Source organism: Prionailurus viverrinus, chromosome F1 (genome assembly GCF_022837055.1).
Source record: "Prionailurus viverrinus isolate Anna chromosome F1, UM_Priviv_1.0, whole genome shotgun sequence".
Classification (NCBI taxonomy): domain Eukaryota; kingdom Metazoa; phylum Chordata; class Mammalia; order Carnivora; family Felidae; genus Prionailurus; species Prionailurus viverrinus.
In genome coordinates, this window is record NC_062577.1 from 40,962,799 (window position 1) to 40,985,932 (window position 23,134).

At 55.9% G+C, this 23,134-nt stretch overlaps 1 protein-coding gene across 2 annotated transcripts in view; it reads left to right on the plus strand.

Moving 5' to 3' along the window:
* The window catches only part of NFASC (neurofascin), a 182,938-nt gene extending 160,089 nt beyond the window's left edge, over window positions 1-22,849 (plus strand). Inside the window, exons 27-31 of one of the 2 annotated variants that reach the window (XM_047840931.1) lie at window positions 2,695-2,811; window positions 4,074-4,226; window positions 10,751-10,882; window positions 12,948-13,017; window positions 16,548-22,849. In XM_047840931.1, the coding sequence (XP_047696887.1) occupies window positions 2,695-2,811; window positions 4,074-4,226; window positions 10,751-10,882; window positions 12,948-13,017; window positions 16,548-16,779 (704 nt within the window). In that variant the 3' untranslated portion in view covers window positions 16,780-22,849. The remainder of the gene's footprint in view (window positions 1-2,694; window positions 2,812-4,073; window positions 4,227-10,750; window positions 10,883-12,947; window positions 13,018-16,547) is intronic. The other variant, XM_047840930.1, reaches the window with a different exon arrangement.
* Window positions 22,850-23,134: the final 285 nt, after the last annotated feature.

Here is a 23,134-nt window from a genome sequence, read left to right on the forward strand (position 1 = left end):
ACTCTTTCATTACCATCCAGGGGAGGGCCTCTAGTTCACAGAGCCCACGGGCCAGCTATAAAATCAGTGTGATGCAGCTGGCAGGGGACGCAGGAGGCATCCAGAGCCCTCCGCCAGCAGCTGTAGGACTGTAGACCCCTCTGCGTGCGTCCTGGGCAAGTCCCTTTACCTTCCGAGGCCTCACGGCTCGGCACCTGAATGAGGGTGGAGGCTTAATGCACCCTGTGAGTATTGTCTTTAATTCAATTACGTGAGCCCAAAGGGGAGGCGAGTGATACATCGGGGACACGGTGTTCCTCAGGCCTTGAAGGCACGGATTTGCTTTAAAGATACAATATCCAGAATTGAAACAATACGGACTTTAGGAAGACGTTGGCTGAGCAGAAGCCTGGCAGGCCATCAGAAGCTCCCACCGGTAGTTTGGTGTCGGGTGTTCTTTGGGGCCACGATGAGGCATCTTTGCATGCTAGCAGGGCCCTGTGTCCCCGTGAATGCTTGGAGGTCACAGAACAGATGCACAGAGAAGGAAGTAGGGGACTGGACCTTGCCTCCCAGCAGAGTTACTGCCCTCTGGAAAGATCGGCCTTGCTGCCACATAGGACTAGCCCCATTGACGCTCACACGCGACTTCTAACTGTCCAAGACGCTGCAGAGGACCTGCCTGTGCCCCTGAATTTATCTTTAGAGCCTGGGGACACCCCGCAAACATCCTCACTTGCCTCAGTACAGGAGAGTGGTTCTGCGAGCCACGACTTTTTTAACCGTCTTTCAGCTTTTTCATGTCTTATATCTTAGGACCCAATGTTTCCTGAATTTCCTTTCCTTTAGGGTGAAACGGGGCTTTTTATTTGGCCTTAACTTGTCTCTTTCAGATTTCAGGGGATACCCCCTAATTCTCCCTTTCTGGGAGCCCGCAGAACAATCCATGCTTCCTCTCACGCTTTTTGTGTTTTATAGTAATTGATAGCTCTCCTTCTTGGTCTTCCTCTCTGAGCTTTTCAGTTCTTTAGCAGCGGCACTGCCTTCCCCCAGCTCCCACCTCTGTGTCATTCTGCTCCAGTCATGCCCCAGTCTCCACGCCCTTTACGAGAGTCAGATTTGGGTCAGTTATTGTATTGGTGGCCAAACTGTGTAAACCCAAATTCTCTGGCTATTTCCAGGCCCCAGAGCTGAGGAAGAAGAAGCTCAAGTTCCCAAATCATGAGTTCTCATAATTCATTCCCACTAGCAAGAGTCGTGAGATTCCAAGGAGCTGGGATTTGGGGTGGCTTAAAGCCGCCAGTACAGTGGAAACACCTGGCAGATAAGTAAAGAAGCCTATCTTCTGCCCTCCCCATGGAGAATGCCCTGTGGTGCCATCGGTGGAATCTCTTTCTTGGCCCCTCACCTGACATGAATCATTCACCTGGGGCAACCCGCAACTGACAAGGTTGTAGTAGAGAAGGCGCCCCCTTTGAAGTAAAGACCAGGAGATCTTTTATCGCTTCCCCAGCCCTGCAGACTCAGTCACATGTCAAATGGATAATGAATAAATGCATCACCAATGTACTCTATTCATTTATATTTGACAAGTGAGTTAGTGACAGTGCCCCCTTGCATGCTAATAAAATATACAGGAGCCACACTTGTAAAGTCTTTGAAATACAAGGCTTCATGCTAGTACTCCACTATTAAATCTTTGCCGGGAAATGGGGTAATCAGACTGCTGGGACTCTTGAAAAATGATTACGTTTGAAGATTAGTGCCACTCTCCTGTCCACAGGCTATGGTTTCAGACAGTGCGGTGGCTTTGATAAAGTGGCTCCCAGCTCATAGGAACTAGATAATTAATGTCTTCCGTACTGCATGGAGATCAAGCCTGAAAGACAATTTAGTGCTGAGGAGCCAAAAAAAATTGGATTCTTCTGGTGTCTCAAACGCTGGGGATTGGGGGCCAAGAAGGAGTTCTCTTCTTTGGTTCCCACCTAGCCCGTGAGAGGGAGAGGAGGGGCTCATACTGTCTCTACTTGGGACCCTGGGGTTGTTGACCCCAAGTCCCCTTAAACAATCTGAGGCCATGTGCCACACAATCCAGGATCGTGCTGACCCAGGGACTCCCGAATCACCTGTCTGCGTTACCGTTCTCCCGGTTCAGGAGCCCTGTAAGGCTTTCCCACGTTTGGTCCTGAACTTTCTACACATCACGACTCTTGAGGGGTTTCTAAAGATCCTGCTCTCCTTCCTGTAGAGTGTCTGTAGCTGAAGGGAGAGAGGCTGGCACCTCTTTGCCCCTCTGTCTGTAGGATGGCCAGGGGAGCTTTGCCCAGCGTCCGGGTTTTACTGCACCATTCCAACCCATGACAAAGGATCAAAAAAGGGAAAGAGCCCAGGTCCGAGCCTCCCATGGCATGGATCGAGGCCCCCTCTTTCATTCCTACCCCCACCTGTGTGGACACACAGTTTCCAGCTCTCCCTCACATACAGGTCCTCCTGTCTGCGCCCGCTCGTACCTGGCTGGCGACCTCTGGCCTGGCCACCAAGGCTGCAGCTTGGAGCGCTGTCGGGCCCCCTGCACAGCCACTTCTGACTCTTCCCCTTCCGAGCCGCGCACGCGTGTGTGTGTGTGTGTGTGTGTGTGCATGTGTGTGTGCACGCGTGTGTCTCCGGAGCTGCCTGTCTCCTCGTCACTAACCCCTCTTCTAACCTGCCCACCAGCCCCCGACAGGCAGTCCATATGGAACGTCACGGTCCTCCCCAACAGTAAATGGGCCAACATCACCTGGAAGCACAATTTCGGGCCCGGAACTGACTTTGTGGTTGAGTACATCGACAGTAAGCATTGCTGAGCGGGGCACGGCGGCAGCTGCGGTGGGTAGCGTAGATGCCATTAAAGAGATCCTGTGAACTCCCCCAGGCTCAGAGGGGCCTGTTAGCCCGGCTTAATTATGACTTAATGAAATCGATACGCACTCAGGCGGCAGTGGGGTGGGAACAGCAGTCGAAGGAGAAGGAAGAGGGCTTCCGAAGCCATTAGTGGAGGTCTAGGGTTGCATGCGCTGGGGAGGACCCGGGTAGCGGGGCCCTTCGTCCGTTTCCTGCCCAGGATGAGGGTTCCGAACAGCCCCCATAAGAGCCAAAGCTCACTCTGTGCGGCTTTCCTTAGCTCAGAATCCACTAGTGTCTGGTTTCTGGTTTCTTCACTAGTTCAGTTCAGACTTTGGGTACCACTGTGTTTTGCTCACAGAGGGATGCCAGTGCCCTACGGTCCAAGGCACAGACCAGGGTCGCTTGTCGCAGAGAGCCGGTGGCTTGAGCTGAGCTGTTCACTCTTTATTGGATCTTGGGATCAAGGGTCATATTCATTACGTTGTAGAGGGTGGTCAAGATATCTCCTTCTTTGAGAGAAGGCCCCTGTTCCTGAGGACTCAGCCCCACCACGTTGCTGTCTAGCAACTAAACCAGCTAATTCAGCCAGAAAATCTCTAAGGAACGAGCAAAGCCAAGTCTTAGTTCTCCGTGGTCGGAAGGGTTCACATCCACCGACTCTCATCCCTAGTTTGGCCCTTACTATTTCAGCTTCCTATAACCACCGTTCGCCCTACACCCCGATAACAAGGGCGCTCCCTTGTCCTGAGGTGTGGATTCTCCACACAGCAAGAAATGAGAGGTGAAGCCAGGAGTGAGAGCCAAGGACTGGAGTCCTGCCTCCCCTCCAGTTACCATGAGGGATGCTAACTGGCTCTCCGAGCCTCACCAGAAAGCTCCCACGCGGGAAGTTTGTCACCCCCAGGACAACAGAGCATTGACTGACATGCTCTGTAGGAGCAGGAAGTAGGTCATCACGTTTAGTGCCAAGGCTGTAGTGGGGGAAGGCGGCTTGAGAAAGAATAGTGCCGTTGGCTGAAGGGCCGTCACGTAGGAGAGTCGGCGTCGCGTGGAAGGGCTGGTGGCGCTGCCTGGTGACCTCCTAGTCTGCGCGATGGCCCGGCCCCATCCCCCACGCTTCTGCCTTTGACAGGTGACCAGGACCCTAAGCACTGCCTCCCCAGCTCCTCCTGCCTGGCCCTAGGCTGACTGAGGTTTCTGTTCCCCAGGCAACCATACGAAAAAAACTGTCCCTGTTAAGGCCCAGGCCCAGCCTATACAGCTGACAGACCTCTATCCCGGGATGACATACACGTTGCGCGTTTATTCCCGGGACAACGAGGGCATCAGCAGTACCGTCATCACCTTTATGACCAGTACAGGTGAGAGGCGATCTGGCCTGGCCGTCCCCTGCAAGCATGGGGCATTTCATTCCATCCTCAGCTTCCTGCTTGTCTCTTCTCCTTGGAAAGAAGACTCATCCCACCCATTCCCCACCTTGCATGGCGTGTCTCAGCTCTTAGGCAGTCCGCAGCTCCCAGAAAGCCAGGAGCAGCCAGAGTGCATGCACAGCGGAAGTGGAGAGTGCCCTTCTGACCCTGTGGCGATGCGGGGGGAGTCAGAAGGAACCGAGGACAGAGGAGGCCGCCTGGCCCCCTGGCTGTGGCAGCAACACGAGGGCTTGGTGTGTGTGCGATCGTGGGCGCTGCGAGTGGGTCTGGGGGCTGCCGGAGTGCAGAGCAGCCTGCCCTGTGCGCGCAGGACGTGGAATTAAGGGATAGGGCCACCCAAGGGTCTTGACCCAGAAATCTTCCCAGGATCGGCATGTGTGTCACTGCCCTGCCACTGTCATCTGCTTAAAAAAAAAGTTCCAAGGTGTGTGACACGAATTGTTCGGGGCTTTATCCTGGTTTAGTTTTTTTGTCCCCAGTTTGCCATGGCTTAAAGGTAGTTGACTTTCTGTCATGCTGGGGAAGAGGAAGGAGCTCTCCAGGAGGAGGATAGTCCTGGCTCGAAAGGGACTTCGGCTGTGGCTAGAGAAGCAACCTCAGTGTGCCAAATGAACAGGCCACTAGGGGCTCAGTAAATGGTATCAGGTCTGGGCGGGCAGGCAGTCTGGAGACTTGAGGCCACCTGCTCATCTGTTTGTGTGTATCTTCACGGTCAGCCGGGCAGGTGGCCATGCTAAGCCCTGAGGCAAAGGGTGAGGGTGGGGGGAAAGAGCCAAAGAGAGAAAGGGACCAGGTCCTGCCCCCAGGATGTCCTAATCAGGTGCAGGTTAGGAGATATGAGCATGGCGGGGGTGGGGGGAAGCACACAACGATTCATATGACCTTATGAATGTTGACTCCGTTATTCATTACTCTTCCTGTGGCCAGGCTGATCCTGGTAGCCTGCATCTTGAGATTCACCACCCAATTGTATAAATGTCTCACTCCACCCCTTCTAGCCTGGTCCCTCCTGGTCTGGACGTTCCAACCTCCTCCCCATGCCTCCGGCCTATCCTGCCCACGTTCATGCTGTCAAGGCTCAGGGAGTCTTGAGTCCGGCTGCCTGCTTGAGGCTAGCCCAGCCAACTCAGGCAGGATGTCTGAGCGAGGGGCCAGGCCAGCTTGGGAGCCAGGCAAGGGAACTGGACAGTTGACCAAGTAGAGCAGGTGGCTGGGCTCTGCCCGACCCAGTCGGGGTCTCAAGCTGTTGCTCATCGGCGCGTGCATTTAATTTTGCTTATCAACTTGAGTCCAGCACAGAGGCAGGAGGCACAGATAAGATTCGAGCCTGGAGCCGCCTCCTAGGGAAGGCTACGAAAGCCAGTGCAGTCTGCTTCTAGACTTCTCCCGGGACTAAGTCCTGGGGCTGAGAGTGAGGGCTGAAGAGAAAGAACCAGGGAGAAAAGGGCCAGTGCCCGCCCTCAGGGATGTCCCAGTCTGCCTCTAGGTATCAAACATGCGGTACGGGGAGAAAAAAAAAAAGATGATGGATAATACACTTCTGAACATTGACTCAGTGTTCTTCTCTCTTTTCCTGTGGTTGGTCTGGAGAGACTGATCCTGATAGATTGCTTTCAGAGTGAGTTTTCCCAGACTCCTCCGGGTGCACGCCGGGGCGGGCGGTTTTGTGACCTGGGCTCTGAGTACATATTGTTCGCTTACCTCACTGGCTGGCTAGAAATTACTATGTGCAAACCACACAGGGAAAGGAAATATGTTCCTTTTCTCAAATTTGTGTGTGCCTGTGTGTGTCCGGATTCTTCGAAAACGCACACTGTGTATCCTGCGGGTGGAGTCCAAAGCCAACTTCACACGATTCCCTAGGTCCCAGGGTCTCATCAAAGCAAGAGTTTATGAGCATCTCTGGGTCTGACCACTGGTCATTTAGGTGACCACAGGCCATCACTTTAGTCCACAGACCCAGACACGCAGCAGTGGTTCAGGGGGGAAATAGAAGGAAACCACGAGGAATGCTAACTGGTTCCCTGACCCTCACTGGAAAGATCCCACATGGAAAGTTAATCACCTCCTTGAAGCTTTTAAAGCCAAAGAGACCCAAGGGGCCACACACGCATAGCCCTGGGCTCTAAGGGGCTCATGAGCTCTTCTGTCCTGGGGTCGGCTGGGGTCAGCAGGGTGGGGCGAGGTGGCAGCACCCAGGTGCTGACAGTGGGCCAGTGGGACAGACAGCAGACTGCCTCAGACCTCAGGAAAGTGGGAGGAGGGACATTAGGGGACCTCACTGTGGTCAGTTTCCTGCTGTGTTTGGAAGAAACCCGGGATGGGGCACGGTGGTGATACAGAGGCATCGGATGGTCCTTAACTAAGAGCAGCTAAGCCTAAGCGCATTTGAAGGAAGTCTGCCCCTGTTCTATTTGCTCACCTCCCCCTGTTTGTGAAATGTAATTCTTCTGCGGACGTTGAGTGACTGGCCTTTGAGTCGTGAGAACTGCCTGTCTTGCAGACGAATGGCCCATTTCTGAGCAGTCTTGTAGGGTGTGGTGTGGAAGGCACACGAAATATGGCCTCTGGTCTAGAGTCAGAGGCACTTGGACCTGAGTTGGCCAGACGTTGTGGGCCGGAGGAGCAGGTGCTGTTCTGGCTCCCTGTTCCAGCGGAAGGTGGTGAGTGTAAGCACACCCTGGTCTTTGAACGTTGTCATTACTGTGTCCATTAGGAATCTTGAAACACGTTGAACAGATCGATTAAGAATGGTGTCGGCGGCCAAATGTAATACCCTGAAGCCTCCCTACAGTGCCTTCCGTCTCTCAGAGTCCACTCTGTCGGGTCACGTCCTCCGTGAGATCATCTGGTCCTAAATTGCTCTCGGTACTTGAGAAACTAAATCATTTTGATGGGGTCCAGTTGAACCCACCTTACCCCAGATCCCATTTGGTTCGGGTTTGGGTTTGGGTTTGGGTTCATTCTGAGATATCGTTGGCATATAACATCGTATTCGTTTCAGGCGTACAATATAATGATAGGATATATGTATATACTGCAAAATGACCTCCACAAAAAATTTAATTAACATCCAGCACTACTCATAGTTACAAAACCCACTTGGATTTGAACAGGCTTCTGTGTCCAAACCTCACAGAAAATTCTTTGCCCGTGTGGCCACTCTCCCTGGAATTGTGACCTTCTCTCCCAAGAGGCTCGTGGAGGTGGCTTCTTGGGGAGCAAACAGGTCACTGCACACCTACGAACCAAATGCTCTGCAAAGGACAGGCACCACCATCCAGACTCGGGGTGTGGTGCATGGCCAAGCCAATTTCCCAGTGACCCCGGTCGGTATCCCAAGCTAACCATATTAAGTTAGGATTAAACTGATCATTCATAAGTGTTCACCGCCTACTTGTTATGTGACCAGCATCGTGCTAAGCCCTAGGGGGGCTCAAAGACTCCCCTGTTCTCAAGCCTTGAATAGTATAGTTGGAAATCAGGACCCAGGAAACAGAGCAACTGAGTATTACATTTCGTGAAGTAGACAGGGGTGAATTCTGAGATTGCTGTAAGCCGGAGGAGTGGGAGATTCGGGAAGGTGGGGTGGAATGTGGAAAGGTAGAGAGCAAGATGGGCATGGGTGTGGGGGGGGGGGAGGGGGAGATGCAGGGAGGGGAAGAACCAAGTGCCCGGAAGGCCAGGCATGACAAAGGTGTTCCGGGAGCATAATACACGATGTGTCAAGCAGACAGAGCACCGGAGGAGATGTTGGGAGGATGTTAGCTGGGAGCACTGGGCTTACAGCTGCAGCACTGGCTGGAGGGACAATGCGAGGTGAACAAAGGGATCGCCTGTTGGAAAGTCAGGACCGGAGGACAGGTGAGGGGAGGAGCCAAGGCTGTAGAGGTCGTTTGGGGAAAGACCCACTCCACGATAGCAGTTGAAGCACTGAGTAGAGAGGGGCTTGAGGTTTTCCCGTCGGGATCAGAGAAAGATGGTGACAGGAACTGGAGACCGTGCAAGGTGAAGTTCACCTGTAAAAGGACAGTGCCTGCGCTAGAGCTGAAAAGACTGGCGGCTGCCTCTAGGGTTTTTCTTTTAAGATGCTGGAAGCTTCGCTGTATTTAAGAGCAGAGGGGAGGAGGCAGCAAAGAGGAAGATGCTGGAGGGCTTGACGTCCTTCTAGGACTGAGCCACCCAGGAAGGGAGAGCTGCCACCAGTGCCATGGAGGAAGGGACAGCTGTGGAGACTCTGAGGTTTCGGTGGTCACCCGAGTGGAAGGGGGAAAGCCGCCCACCCAGGGAGAGGGTAGCGTGGGGCAGCACGGAGAGGGAGGAGCAGTGTGGGAGGATGGTGAGAGGGGGATGGAGAGATGGGCGGGCAGCAGCGAAGGCCCAGTCGAGGAACACGTAGCTTACGAGCTCTTTGCCTTGAGCAAATCACGTAAAATCTCTGTGCCTTAGTTTTCTCGCCGGTAAAATAGAGCTAATAAAGCCTACCTGATGGGATTGTGAGGATCGAATTAGATGCTGGGTGGAGACGTACTCAGAGCCGTGACTAGCCCACAGGAGGTGCTTCCGAGTGTGCACTGTGATAGTGGGACCGTATCCGGTGGGAACAGGTGCTGTGAGAGAGAGAAACCCGAGTGGCTGGTTGGGGGAGGGGGCTTTGGCTTTAGCTGTGAAGGTCTGGGAAGGCCTTTCTAAGAGGAGGTGACATTTGCCGAGGCAGCCGTCTGAAGAAAGAGTGGCAGATGCCAAGGCCCTGAGGTAGGGACATGAGTGGCCAGTGTGGCTAGAGGAGTGAGGGTAGAAGACCGGACTGGAGAAATGTCCGGGGCCAGCTCGGGTGGGGCCTGCCAGGACAGGACAGAAATCTAGCTTTTCACCCAGTAACAATGGGAAGCATTGGAGGGTTGAAGCAAGGAAGTGGTTTGCTCCTCTGAGGGGCTTGGGGAGGATCTCTCTAGCACCTTTCATGGAACAGCCTGCAGGGGTAGGGGTGGGAGGGATGGGCCATCCCCGCACAACATACACAGATCGGGTAATCACGCCAGGGCAGCCAGAGCACAGAGAGCACGAAAGCACGTATTTCGTGCCCCATTTGTCCACCCTCTTCTTGGTGCATTCCCTTGCCCAGGCACAGAGAAGGCTCTAAAGATAGTTTCTGTGCCCAGGAAGAGCAAAGGGTAGGATCGCACCCAGACCCCTCCCCCACAAAAAAGCATGTGATGGAGACCCTGGAGCATGAGGGCTCCTGGTCACCCCCTCTGTTCCTCGTGCTCGTCCCCAGGAGGAGGTCCCGTGCCTTGGCCCGGGGCTCCATGGGCTCTCTGGGACCCTGCTGTCACCTGGCTCTGTGAGACGCCCCTCGGCTCACCAGGCTGGTCCCGGGGCTACTTTGAGTTGGCTCAGTTGCTTGGATCCTGCCGCTCCTCCCAAGTCTCGGTTTCCGTGGCAGGCTGGGAGCCGCTGCTGTTCTCTAATCCACAGAAAGGAGTAGGGTGAGTGGGTTTTGCCCACACCACACCCCTTCCCAAACCCTCATGCCAACCGTTGGGTCATCCAGAATACCTGCAGAGGACACCTGAACTGCTGTCCTCTTGGCCCACCCAAGTGCCCCTTGGATTGTGAAGGGGTCAGCCCACACGGGGACATGTCTTCACGAGCACTGGGAAGGGACAGAGAGGGACTCATTGTCATGGCGATTGGTGGCGGGGGCGGGGGGGACCTCCACGCGTTGGCAATGGCTTGCAAGTGGCTGGACGCTGAAGGCACGGCCCCGGCCCCCGCCGTGCCCTCAGCCCATCCGGGTACCCGCACAGGAATTATCTCTGCTGTCAGGGAGCGCCCGATCCAGTTGGGGGAGCGTGAGAAGGCACGGGGCATCCTGGAGCCACACCCTGCCCAGACCCACTGCCCAGAAGCCCAGTTGGCTTTGGGGCCAGGTTGGTGGGAAAGGTTGCCGTTCTGTGCCTGTGCAGGCCTTCGAAGGTGTTCTTCTAACAGGCTTTTGCCATGTTAACCATGGCCCCCGTTCCCTGGTGGGTAGCAGAGTCCCGTTTCCTCACCCCAAGCTCGTCCGCGGAGAATCGTACCTCCGGGGCCGATCCCGGCCTTCCCTCAGTCCCCACCGGGCTGTGACCAGCCGTCTGGGTTGCAAGAACGCCATGCCCCGTCCTTAGGACTCTTTCCCTTCCTGAAGGACCTGTTCAGCCTTCTGCTGCTTATTCTGCTCCCTCTACCCCTTTCCTGTGCCTCTTTTCTGACCTTCTGACCTTGGCTCTTTAATTATTTTCTCTTTGTCCCTGTTGTGGGGTAGTTTGGGCCAGAGGGCTGCTAGGTGGTAGCGTAAGGCTCCAGGAGGAACATCGACGTGAAATAGCCGTTCTTCCCTCACCTTCCCCTCCTCACCTTCTCCCGTGGGAAATCATTCACGTGTTTGCTTCCGGCCCTCCCTCCCCCACCAGCTTACACCAACAACCAGGCGGACATCGCCACCCAGGGCTGGTTCATCGGGCTCATGTGCGCCATCGCCCTCCTGGTACTGATCCTGCTCATTGTCTGTTTCATCAAGAGGAGTCGAGGTGGCAAGTACCCAGGTAAGATGTAACACGCGAGTGGGCTTGGGGGGGTGGGGCCGGCAGGCTTTCCAGGGAGCCGCCGGGTCCCCTGCCGGATCCGGGGGGGGGGGGGGGGGTTCTGTTCTCCCCGTGAGCCCAACCCCTGCCGAGCTCGGACGTACAGTCCTCCTGCCTGGTCTGTGCATCTGAGAGGTGCCGGAGAGCACTTGAATTAATTAAGCTCGCCCAAGGTGGGCAGACGGCGTGGTCCAGGCAGCTCCAAAGAGGGGCTAGAAGGAACGCTGGCTCCTATTAAGAATGACCTTCCCTCCCCTTGGCACACCATCCATCTGCTTAGCAAATTGACTTGTTTCAACCTGAATCCCATTAGGATCCTGTGTCCCAAGGAAGGAGGAAGGAAGAAAGGTATTTTCTCTGTGAGAGAGAGAATGGAGAGGGGAGGGTCTGGAGGGAAGAAGCACACCCGTGAGGCTCTCGGTCACTGGGCTGTAATGACAGATACCCCAACAGAGGCTCAGGAGCTCCTGCGTGAAGGGCAGGCAGAGGCTGAGGGGTGGCTTGCGTGATACAGACTCCCTCGTTCCTGAAGGAGCCTTGGGCTTCCCAGAGAGTCCCAAAGCGCCATTTCTCTTCTGGGGGCCTCAAGAACCACCAGCCCAGACAAACCAAGGTCAAGGACAAGGACCTCTGGCATTCTTGCTTCTGGAAATATTGATTGTTTTTCAAACAGGGGCAAGAAAGCCATCTGTCTGTGAGGGGGTGGGTAGGATGACAGGAGACAGGATAATGGATGGCCCAGAGAGTGAAAATCCTGCTGGTCTGCAAAATGAAATTACTCCCTGCCCCCTAAAGCACAGCCCGTGCTCCCCAAATGCCTGCCTCTCCCGGCCTCTAAACAAGTCCTCCTCCGGGGGCCCCCTAAAACTCAACTCAGAGAGAAGATTCTTTTATTTCCTTCCCCTGCCCACATTCCCTCAGACCCCAGGATTCTAAAGAATCTCCTTGAAGTGAGGCACATGTCTGTTTGTGAGGAAGGGCAGGAAATTCTAATTCTTCATTGGCAAATGACGTTTTCTTTCACTTGGTTGTGCTGTGTTGGGATTGTTTTTCTTCTATAAGAGAGAAAGCTCTAGAGTCAGGGAGTAGAACGGCCTTACTGAGCTCACCCCCAACCCCCCACTCACCAGATAAACTCTGAGCCTTCCTTTGCCCATGTAGAAAGTGTTCCATTCCAGAAAGCTCTCAAGGCTTACTGCCTTCCCTCCAGATACAGGGTAGGGCCCTGGTCCAGTGGAAAGATGAGTGAACCATGAGGCCTGGGCTCTAGCTTTCACTCTAGACGTTATTCAGTTACTAATTAGTTATATGACATGTTCTTCATTTTCCAAGGGCTCAGTTTCCCTCTCCTTAAATGGGGCGATTCTCCTGCCCTGTACCTCAGGAAGGATACATAAAGAGCCATCCGCGTAAGTGTCCACTGTGTGCCAGGCTCTGTGCTGAGTGCTCAGGACACCAGAAGAAAGATGATCTGTCCCTCAACACACTGCATTGGGCACAGAAGGAACGTCACAGCATGAAACAGGGCCTTGGAGGGGTGTGTACAAAATCACACAGGTGGTATAGGGACAGGGAGTCGCACAAACAAGTGAGGTCACAGATGTGAAAGCATTTTCCATTCTGAGGGTGCGTACGGAGCGTAGGGCCCTCTGCCCTCTGCCCAGGGCACCCTGCTAGGGGCTTTTAAGAGACAGACGCAAATTATGACAATAGAGGGCAGACCCAGGGAGGGTCGCATCCATTGGGTGTTTGTGGCCAACCCCACGGAGAGGTGGTGGGGAGCCAGGTGGGAGGACATTTCAGCTGCCAGTGGAGATGTGCAGAAACCGCAGCCATGAGGAAGCAGTGGCGCCATGAACTTGACACCCGGTGAAGCCAGGGAAGGACGAGGGAGGCATTGATGGCGCCTCGTTGAGAGGGAGCGTGTTGCTGAGCCCAGAGGTGGTGCCTTGACCGTGCGGTCAGGGTCCCAAGGAGCAGAGGCATAATCATCGTGTCTGTGTCTTTGCTTCTCTTACCCACCAAGTGCGAGAAAAGAAGGATGTTCCCCTTGGCCCTGAAGACCCCAAGGAAGAGGATGGCTCCTTCGACTACAGGTGTGTGATCTGTTTGACTCCTGGTCACCCCCGTGTCGGGTAGGCGGCTGTCCTCACTGCCCCCTTGTCATCCATTGGTCTGTCACTTCTGCCTCTCGGACGGCCTCTGCTCGTCCTGATTGTGCCGGACACGGCTGCCTCCTTGAAGGCAAGACCGACACTGATTTGAGGAACAGCATTTCATTCATTCAGCTGCACAACTCAGGTTTTTTCGAGCTCCTTATTTGTATGTTTTCACCTTTTTACTGCGAGAGCACGTGCTGGGAACCCCCTTGCTACGAAATGAGCTGTTGGCTTTCTCTCTGCCCACACCCCCACCCTGACCCTGTAGACAACCGCCCGGGGAATGGACGTTGTCTTGAGAGCTCAACTCCGTGAGAAATGAGGGGTAGTGTTAGATGTGGTGGGTGGGGAGGTTCTAGACCTTTTCCTCATGAACTTGAATGATATCTCTGGGCTCTAGCCCCGAACAGGCCTTGGAGAGGCCTCTGGCCAGTGCCCGTCTCAAATCAGAGGACTGAGGCCCAGGCAGGGAAGTGACCTGCCCAGGACGCCCACCCACATCTGCCACCCAGTGAGCTGGTGGCACAGCTGGAGAAGCCAGGGGCCCGACTTCCAGTTACTGCTAGTGGGCAACATCACAACCCCCCTCAGACCTGGATGGGCCTTCATATCGGGCGTAACAAAGTTGTAATCTCCCTTTTGATGGCAAATGTATGTTGAGTTAAGGAAAGATGCTGGGCGGGTCCTGGAGTCTCATTCCCAGACCAAGGTGGGCGGAAGGAAATGCTCTGATCGGAGCCCTGCTTCCCCACCCCCACCCTGTTACTCCCTGGGGTGACATCACCCCGCCTTCCCCTGACCTCTCCTTATCCTATCCTCGGCCTCCGCCACTGTGCTCAGCAGCAGCCGGACAGGCAGAGTCAACTCAACGGGCGGCAAAGACACTGCCCACCCAGGAGTCCATCTGGACGCTTACGTACGTCCATCCATCCAGTCCCGACATCTCCAAGAGCCTCTTAAGAGGGCAAACACGAGAGGCCCCTCCCCTGACTGTCCTCAGCACCCCTGCTGGGGCCCATCTTCCCCAGGGGCTGAGAGCTATTCCCTGGCCATCAGTTCTGAAGGACATGGAACTTCCCTCCCCCAGACCCTCAGCGCAGCCATAGAAGAGGGGTGAGGCCCTCCTCGTATTCAGGGCCAGGCAACCTGTGCTATGAGAAGCTGCTTCCTCAGCCGCCTGTCCTCCCCCAGACACCAAAGCTGTTGGGCAAGAACACCTGCCTTCTCCCCACCCGCTCCCCTGGCCCACCCACACTGAGGCTGGATATACACACACAGATGCATCCACGGGCCCACACACCACGCACACACGCACCTCGGTTTGGGCTCAGCAGTGAAGCACCTCTCTGGTGGGTCTGCTTCTCTGCGCCTTGTGTGCCCACCTGTTTCTCCAGGGTCTCGGGGAAGATGGGCGGACAGGTGTCTAGGGCCCCCCCGTCATCCTGGTTCCTTTCGAGTTTCCCGTAGAAGAGGTCTTTCTTCCCAGCTTGAGATCCTCATTCTCCACAAGAATCTGACACACCGAGGACCCCTCCCTCTGCCTCCCACCCGAGCCGGGCCATTGGCCGCATTTGGCTTAGGTCCCTGGAATCCCCTAGAAGCACATAGACACAATCCCCACGCTCCTGGGAAGGAGTACATGTGAAAAAGGTCGGTGAATGGGGCAAGAACCCAGTAATTAGAAGCTGCTCATTTCAAAACGTGAGCCCCGCTCCCCATCGAGACTCAGGTTAGCCCTAGAGACCTGCCTGCCTTACTAGGACTGCCTCTCCCGTAGCGCTGCCATCGGAGAACGAAGGCGGAGTTAATGGGGCACAAGAGGGAGCGGGCTAGTAGCTTTCCATCTACTAACACCCAGTTCAGGCTTTGGCTCCAGACCCTCCCCTGACAGCTGTCCCTGCCCAGCACTGCTGTTAGAAGCCAACACGCAGTGCCGACTATAATGGCAACTCAGCCGGTTGTTTCCACACACGTCCAGAAAGGGCTAAGCGTGGCCCGGGGGCCAGGGAGGGGACGTTGTGTGTCTGCCCATACCGCCTGGCACCGCTGTGGTCCCGCCTGCCGGGACCCAGATTCCCGCTGGTGGCCCGGCTGCCTCCTGCAGGGGGGCCGTCTCCCCTCTGAAGTGCAGCCAGCAGCACCTGGACCCCCTCCGAGCCAAAAGGGCAGAGAGTTTTGCAGCCAAGGGAGGGGATGTGGCGCTTGAGCAGACACTGGCTGCTGGGGGTGTCTCACTTCCGGGGGGGCGGGGCACAGCAGGCATCCCAGCAGGTAGAGATGCCACATTAGCCCCCAGCCTGCCAGCTCCCCTTGCCCAGGAGGGGCTGAGGGGCAGGACCCGGGGGCCTCCAAGGAGGCTGGGCAGGACCCCCTGAGACTCACGGGGCTTTGTCTCAAGTTGCTGGCAACACACGCTCGTGTGCATGCCCCTCCCTCCCCGCGTTGCACCCTCTTTCGCTTGCCCCCAGGCAAGAGCATCTGCTCGCTGGTAAACCAGAGAGCCGACAGAAACCACACCAAGACGAGAAGGGCAGAGGCAGGGAGAGGTTTGTTTCTCAGTGGCCCTGGCCCATTGCTTTCTTGTCAAGGACAGAGCCTTTCTAGACAGAGCCACACAGATCACAGAGCGTCAAAGCTAGTTCAGCCCCTCTTGATGGAGAGACTAAGGCCCAGTGAGAGGAAAGGCTTTCCCAAGACCACAGAGCCACGCAGTGACGCACATGCGACTGGGGCCCCAGCTCCTTGACCCTTCTGGCCCTGCCTGGTCTGACAAGCACGCGACTCTCCTCGCTCTGGGGTGGCTGTCCTCTGCCCACTCCTACCCCAGAGAGTAACGCAGCCTCCTGAAGAGACCAGGAGTCCAGAAGTGTGGGCTCCATAAAAAATTAAAATCATGGGGCGCCTGGGTGGCGCAGTCGGTTAAGCGTCCGACTTCAGCCAGGTCACGATCTCGCGGTCCGTGAGTTCGAGCCCCGCGTCGGGCTCTGGGCTGATGGCTCAGAGCCTGGAGCCTGTTTCCGATTCTGTGTCTCCCTCTCTCTCTGCCCCTCCCCCATTCATGCTCTGTCTCTCTCTGTCCCAAAAATAAATAAATGTTGAAAAAAAAATTTTTTTTTAAAAATTAAAATCATAATCCCCGGCAAAAAAAGAAAGAAAGAAAGAAAGAAAGAAAGAAAGAAAGAAAGAAAGAAAGAAAGGAAGTGTGGGCTCCAGGCCCAGCTCTGCACCAACTTGTCGCCTCAGCTTGGGGAAGACGCCTGTCCTCTCCAGGCCTCGGGCTCCCTTCTGTCAACCAGCCAGGCAGGGGAGGGCCGGGGGGAGTTGACTGATGACCTCTGAGGTCCTACCCTCCCTGAGCTGTGTAGTACATAGGCTTGGCAAGAGGCCAGCGGCCCTGTTCCGCCCCGCGTGGGTTTAAGCCGCACTGGGCTGGGCCAGGCCCTGATTCTCTGTCTCTCTCTGGCCAGTGACGAGGACAACAAGCCCCTGCAGGGCAGCCAGACGTCCCTGGATGGCACCATCAAGCAACAGGAGAGTGACGACAGCCTGGTGGACTATGGCGAGGGTGGCGAGGGGCAGTTCAATGAGGACGGCTCCTTCATCGGCCAGTACACGGTCAAAAAGGACAAGGAGGAGACAGAGGGCAATGAAAGTTCGGAGGCCACGTCACCTGTCAACGCCATCTATTCTCTGGCCTGATGGAGCCCCTCCGCCCAGGGCACAGCCACTACTTTGCAAGTGGGAGGAGGGGAGAGGGGGAGATGAAGCCACTACAGACCTACCACACAGCCGCCACCACCTTCAGGGACAAGGGTACCACGTGGGGGTCTGCCAAGCTGTGAGGACCAGTGACCACCCAGCCAACCACAAGCCCCCTCCCGCTGACCCCCCCTGCACCCCCGAGGTGCCACCATGTGGGAGAGCTAGAGTCCTGGCTAAGCTCAGCTGGAGGGACCCCAGTCCTTTGCTCAGCTTCACAGCCACCTTGAGCCTTCCACCCCCACTTCCCGCCCTTGACCTTGGCATACACACTCACCAGTTTCTGTTGGTTACGGCCCTTTGCGTTGTCTTTGTTTTTGCTTTGTGCATCTTCCCCGCCTCCCCTCCCAGACCCAGCATCTCCATTTTCTTTTCCTGGTGAACAAATGTCCCTGGATGAGGAAAGAATGGGTGGATTCTCCCCCAGAGAGGCAGAAGGATCGATCTGTAAAAGAACAGACAGAAAAGCTGTAGTATTCAAACCACCACTGGGCCAATGTATTTCCGAAGGATGCCTTTCTCGCCATATGCCTCCCCTTGCCCCCAACCCGTTCGCCTTGGCCTTGTCAGTTGCTGAGCTGGGCTTGGCTCCTTTCTGGAAAATGACAGTATTTTTGGCAGGGAGAGAGTGGGCGGGCCGCCTCGCCTCGCTCTGGGTCACTTGGGAGGTGGGCTTACCTCTTGCTCCTTGCTCTCACCCTGCCCCTTCCTCCAGAGCATCCAAGACAAGAACCGCACTGACTCTGAAGAAGGAGTTTGAGGAACAGGAGTGGGCGCTGATGGGAAAGACTTCAACTCCAGTGACCGTGTACCTCAAGCAGAAGAAAGTCGGGCGTCCGGTCCCTGGGGAGCTGGGCTCACCTCCAGAGAGAAGAAAAGGACTGGGTTTCGACATCCTTCCTCCCCATCAGTGAAACCCAGGATGTGGGAGAGGGGACCTGGCCCGCTGCGTGGAGGGCAGAGGGTGCCCCCCGCCACCCGGTCGGGGATCTCCACCGCTGTCCTCGCAGAGATGGGACCACGTGACGCAAAAGCTTTGCTGGGGTGTTTGGGGGTGGCAGGTGGTGCTCCCCCTTTCGCCTCTAGCAGATAGCATCTCGCTCAATTCTGTACGATGCTGAAACCGGTGTTTTACACGGTGCGTGGATGGGGCCCGGCTGCCCCTGAGACTGAACTAGTGTGTCCTTTCCTTGGGGTATTTACATATCAGGAGAGCCCGCGGGAACACCGCGCTGACAGTGCTGTAGAGCCTGGCCTGGGGACTCCGCGCCCTTCGTATGCCTTATGCAGCTCTGATTCCGGCCCTGCAGTTCCCAGCCCCTCCCTGCAAGCCTTGAAGCCTCCAGCAACGTCTGTCTCAAGGAGACCGGGGCGGCCTATGCGAGCATCACAGCAGAACCAGAAGCAGCCGCTCGACACGTGCCCTGCCACCCGTGGCCCCAGATGGAGACCCTCGCGGACCGCAGTTCTCAGAGACCGAAGGCTCTGCCTTCGTCCTCCCCACCTAATCCGTTTTTGAAACCAAAGGTACCTAGCCTCAGAGAGAGATCTTGAGCCTAAGAGCAGCCCGGTAACTGTGGCTGCAGCTAGAGTCGGTTTCGGGAGGGTGAGGCTGACCCCTAAGAATGGCCACACGCACAGCGTCCGATTAGAGCCTCCAGCTGCTTGCCGGGGGGGCAGCCTGGGCAGGAACAGGGCTGTGTCCTTCAGAGAACTTATTAAACCATCGTCTGCCACACGTTCAAGCCACAAAGGTATTAGCACTGCTTGCATCACTTAATAAGCAGTCAGTGAGGGTCAAGCCCATAGACATACACACTCTGTCCGCGGGTGAGAAATCATAGCCTAGAGCTGAGCCAATTACGCTATTTGAACCCGAGGGCAAGTAACTGTCCTTTGGCCCAGGCCGTGGCCAGGCTTGCAGCCTAGGAGCCCGGGGGGCAGCCCTCTCGTGGTGAAAGGGGACAGGGTGAATAACGGGGGGCTAGGAGTGAGCTCAGGGGCCCCCTCCCCTGGCTTTCCTCTGTCACCTGCCTGGATACAGCGGGGCATGCCTGCAGCGTCTGCCCAGAGTCCCTCAAGGGAACGTCAGGGAAGAGTGCCTGCGAACTGAATTCAAAGACAAGCCTTTCCAGAAAACACTCTGGATCTGAGCAGACTAGCCCGTTTCTCAGGCCCTCATTCCATGTTGCACCGAAAGCAGGCCTGTAGGGCGGGAGGACCGTGCGATGTCCCGTGACTGCCGCACAGCCGGTGACCGCAGAAGGGCTTGTGCTGCCACGGGGTCTTGGGGAGAGAGGATTCCCTTAGCTGTCCGCTCCTCGTTTGTGTCCCACCAGCTCTGAGCCATCCCCCTCCGCGTAGGAAGGCAGGGCCAGCAGCCGCTTTGAGAGGCTGTCGTGCTGGGAATACTGAACGCTGCCCGCACTGCCGCCCGTCACAGCCCTCCCGGCAGGCAAGAGCCAGCCTGAGCCCCGGGAACCCGTTCTCCCCAGGCAGAGATACTGAGGCGTGTGGATTGCAGGGTTAGGGAGCAGCCCTCGCGGGAAGAGGGAGCCCAGAGTGGAGCCCACCCAGCTCAGCAGGAAGGCAGTGTGGCCCAGCGCTCCCTGCCAGCCGGGGCTCTCGAGCGACCACCTGCAAACGTACCAACCACGAGGCAGTGCTTCCACGGTGCTTCCGCCTGCCTGGCTATTGGGGGTGGGGGGCAGAGGAAGTGTGGGTCATCTTGCAGCGACCCTAGAAGTCCCACCTCCTGAGCTGCCGTCCCACCTGCAGTGCTCAGCCACAGGAGCTGTGGCCTTCCTCGTGTGTCCGTTCGTGGGCTCCAGGTAGTCTCGAACATCCAGTCTGAGCTGGGCTCCGAGACCTGGAGAGGGTACCATGGTGAATAGTCGGGGGCAGCGCCCGCCTCACAGGGCTGACAGTCCACAGTGGGCACTGATCTGGAGCATGACGAATGCTTAAGCCACTGGCGGCTCCAGGCTCAAAGGGAGAAGCTTCAGAGGGAGCGCATGGCCCTGGGGACCACGTAGACCTCAGGACCAGGATGGTCAGAGACCACAGGGTGGGGTTCAGGACCAGTACCGCTTCCCGAGCCTCTTTGAGCTGCCCTTGGGGGCAAGTTGCTTGACTTGTCTGTAATTTTGGTGCCGCCGTCTCCCATATTTAGTCCCGCCTTTAAATACCTGTCCCCACCAAGGGGCAAGGGCCCACCTGAAGGGGCAGGGCGGCCAGTGCCGGAGGAGGCACGTTGCAGGGCCGGGGGACAGCTGCCTCTCACCTCGCCTGGGTTCGGGTGAAGGGGACCCACCTTTCCTTACCTTGCTTTGAGGAGATGGTTACGGTTAGGTTAAGGGAAAACCAGACTAGCTCTTTCCCGTTCCATTTGTCTTTGCCCCGGGAGGTTGGAGGCATCTGGTCCACTCCCCTCCTGGCAAGTCCCAACGTCTGGAGAAGTGTCCACCTGTCCAAGAAGCGGCCAGTGCCAACACCATTCACCCTGCAAGGGGTATCTGCAACCTGGGCCGGATACGGCTTTCGTAGTCGCCCTGAACGCAGCCTGAGAAAAGGGCCGGAAACAGATCTGAGTCTTTTTGTGGATGGTCCAGCTGAGGGGACCGCCTGCCCTGCGCACACCCAGCAGCCACGCCTGGGCCTGCCCACGCCTGGCGCGCGCACAGAGCAAGGTGGCACTTTCGGAGGGAACGCTATGGATTATGACATTGCCTTAGCGTGAGTTCACACCCTGGCCCTCTTGAGATGAGATGTGAAGTGTGGGTACGATCGACGCTCAGGGCAGGGGGAGGGGGGCCGCCCAGGTTGGACCCCGTTTGGGTGATTCCTGCAGGCAGAATTGAGAAGGGGTCTGACCCAAAGGAGAGGGCACCTTCCCCAGAAGCAGTATGGGCAGCGGCTCTTTAAGGCTCCTGGAGCCCCTTGCAGGACCAGATCCAAGCCACAGAGAGTCACAAACAGCCCACAGGACGGAAGCAGTGGAACACTTTGCCTCAGTCTTTGCAAAGCTGCTTGACTAACACAGAAGAGGTGGGGCTCCCCAGGCTCTCGGTCAGCAGGGCCGGTGCCAGAGAGTCACTTCTCAGTGGGAGGGCACTGGAGGCTGGCACAGGGCCTGCTCCCCCTTGGTGACACCTTGTGCTCACCACTCCTGCAGCCCCTGCCGAACACACACAGCTCTGCTAGGAAGAAATCACCTGGAGGATCCTGGTGGAGCTTTGCATGGTGGCTTAGGAGAAGCATGTAGGGAGGTCCCTGATTTCAAAAAAAAAAAAAAATCAGAGATGTCAAATGAATGAATGAAAAACCTTGAAATGTCAGGAGTAGACCGTGCGTGCCCTGGGCAGAGCCGACCTCCTGGGCAGCCCCATCCCTTACACCAGGCAGGGTCCATCCCATGGGTCCATCCCATGCCAACCTTCCAGCTGTCGCTGGCCCGTTCAGCCCAAGCCAGGCCAGCACACTTCCTTCTCCCCCTTGTTGAGAACAGCCTTCCTGAGACAGGTTCAGAGAAGGATCAGCGGGAAAGGACAACCATGCAGGGAAGCCACAAGACCCCACCAGACAGTGTCTCAAGCCACACCCCAAATCAGCGCACCTCTATCAACATGTTAGCATTAAATAGAAGTTCTGGAATGATGAGGGTGGCGACGAAGTAGGTCCCAAGGTGTGTAGTTTTGGTAGCTTCAGATTTCAGCATGCAAAGGAATCACAGAGCTGATCTAATGGGAATGACTCATTGTACAGACAAGGACACTAAAATCCAGGGACGGGAAGGCGCTGGCCCAAGGTCACATGGCTGGTAAATCAGGGTGAGGGTAGGGCTTGAACTCAGGCCTTCTGACTCCTTGTCCAGGGTTCCTTCATCTCACCGCAGCTGCCTCCTTGGAAATAGAGGTGTAACTTAACATCCGTCCCGCTGGTTCGCTCTCCGTACCTCTTATCACTTCTGCATTGCCCGTACGCCTCCCAAAATGAAAGACACAAAGGATTTTTCTGAGGCCAAGATCAGTCTGTGGCAGCCTGTGGTGAAGCCAGCTGCGCCGTTAAGGCCCGACCCAGGCCAGGAGAGAGTGACGAGCTGACTGGCGTTTGTCACTGTGAAGTCTAGACTGTACTCTAGAGTGGTTATCTCTTGTTTCAGGACACTTGGGGCCCGCAGCATCCTGTGTCCCTCGGGCACTCTCTCCGCCCGGCTCTCGGCCACGGGGTGCTAAGGGATCCGCTGGGCCGGAGTTCAGCACATGTAAAGACTTCAGTGAAGCAATAAACACAAAAATCTGGGAGAAGAAATCCAGACTTTTGTGCCCTACTCTGTTTCTTTTTCAAAAACGATGCCGATTGGATGGCCCTGCCCCTGTTCTTTTGTTCTGATCTCCAAATTCAACGTCCTCAGTCAGTGTTGTCCCTCTGCCCAGCTCCCAGCTCTTTGCCAACTCACACTCCTCCTGAGCTGAGCATCAGTCGCCTGTGACGTGGCCGCCTTCTGTCCTGGTCCCGCCCTCCCCCCCCCACCCACGCTGGCCCCAGAGGACCTTTTGCCCCGCCTCTCCCAGCGCACGCCCCCTCCCACAACCATTCCAAGTTGTTCCTTTCCGTGGGCATATATTTTCCCAACGATTCCATGCCTTCCCGCGTACCCGCACCCCTGCAAATTGATCTTTTTTCCATTGGTTAAATATTTAACTCTCCATGGCAGACCTTGTTTTAACCCCTCTCACATCATGTTCTTTCCTTTTTTGCGAGTTATTTTGCATTAACCGACATTGTCAGCGACAGATGCGAATCTGAGGGTGTCACGCGTGACCTTCAGCAGGGAAGACTTCCGGGCCGTGGAGGACCATCTAATACGTGGACTTATAAACTGACTGCATGAGCAATGAAAAGGCCAAATTATTCAGAATTTTTTTTTGAATCACTGTAAAAAAAAAAAACAACTGATTTCTTTTGTATAGAGAACACTAAACGTATAATAAAAGTTGTTCAAAATGGACTCTGGCCAGACGATTTGTTCATTTTCTACACTTAATGGAAAGAGGGAGAGGGGTGTCGGCATTAACAGAGTGAATCAAAAGGGTTTTCCACGGACACCAGACAGCACGCACTTAGGGAATCTGCTACACGAGCCCCCATCTTGAAGTTGGTCTTACCCTGGAAGACTTGTTGGCACAATTTGAGCTTTAAATATACAGTGACTCATGTGGTGATGCGTACAGCCGTGGAGACACCCTGGTTCAATACGACTGTAGTGTGCTTACGCACCATTTAAGAAGAGCCA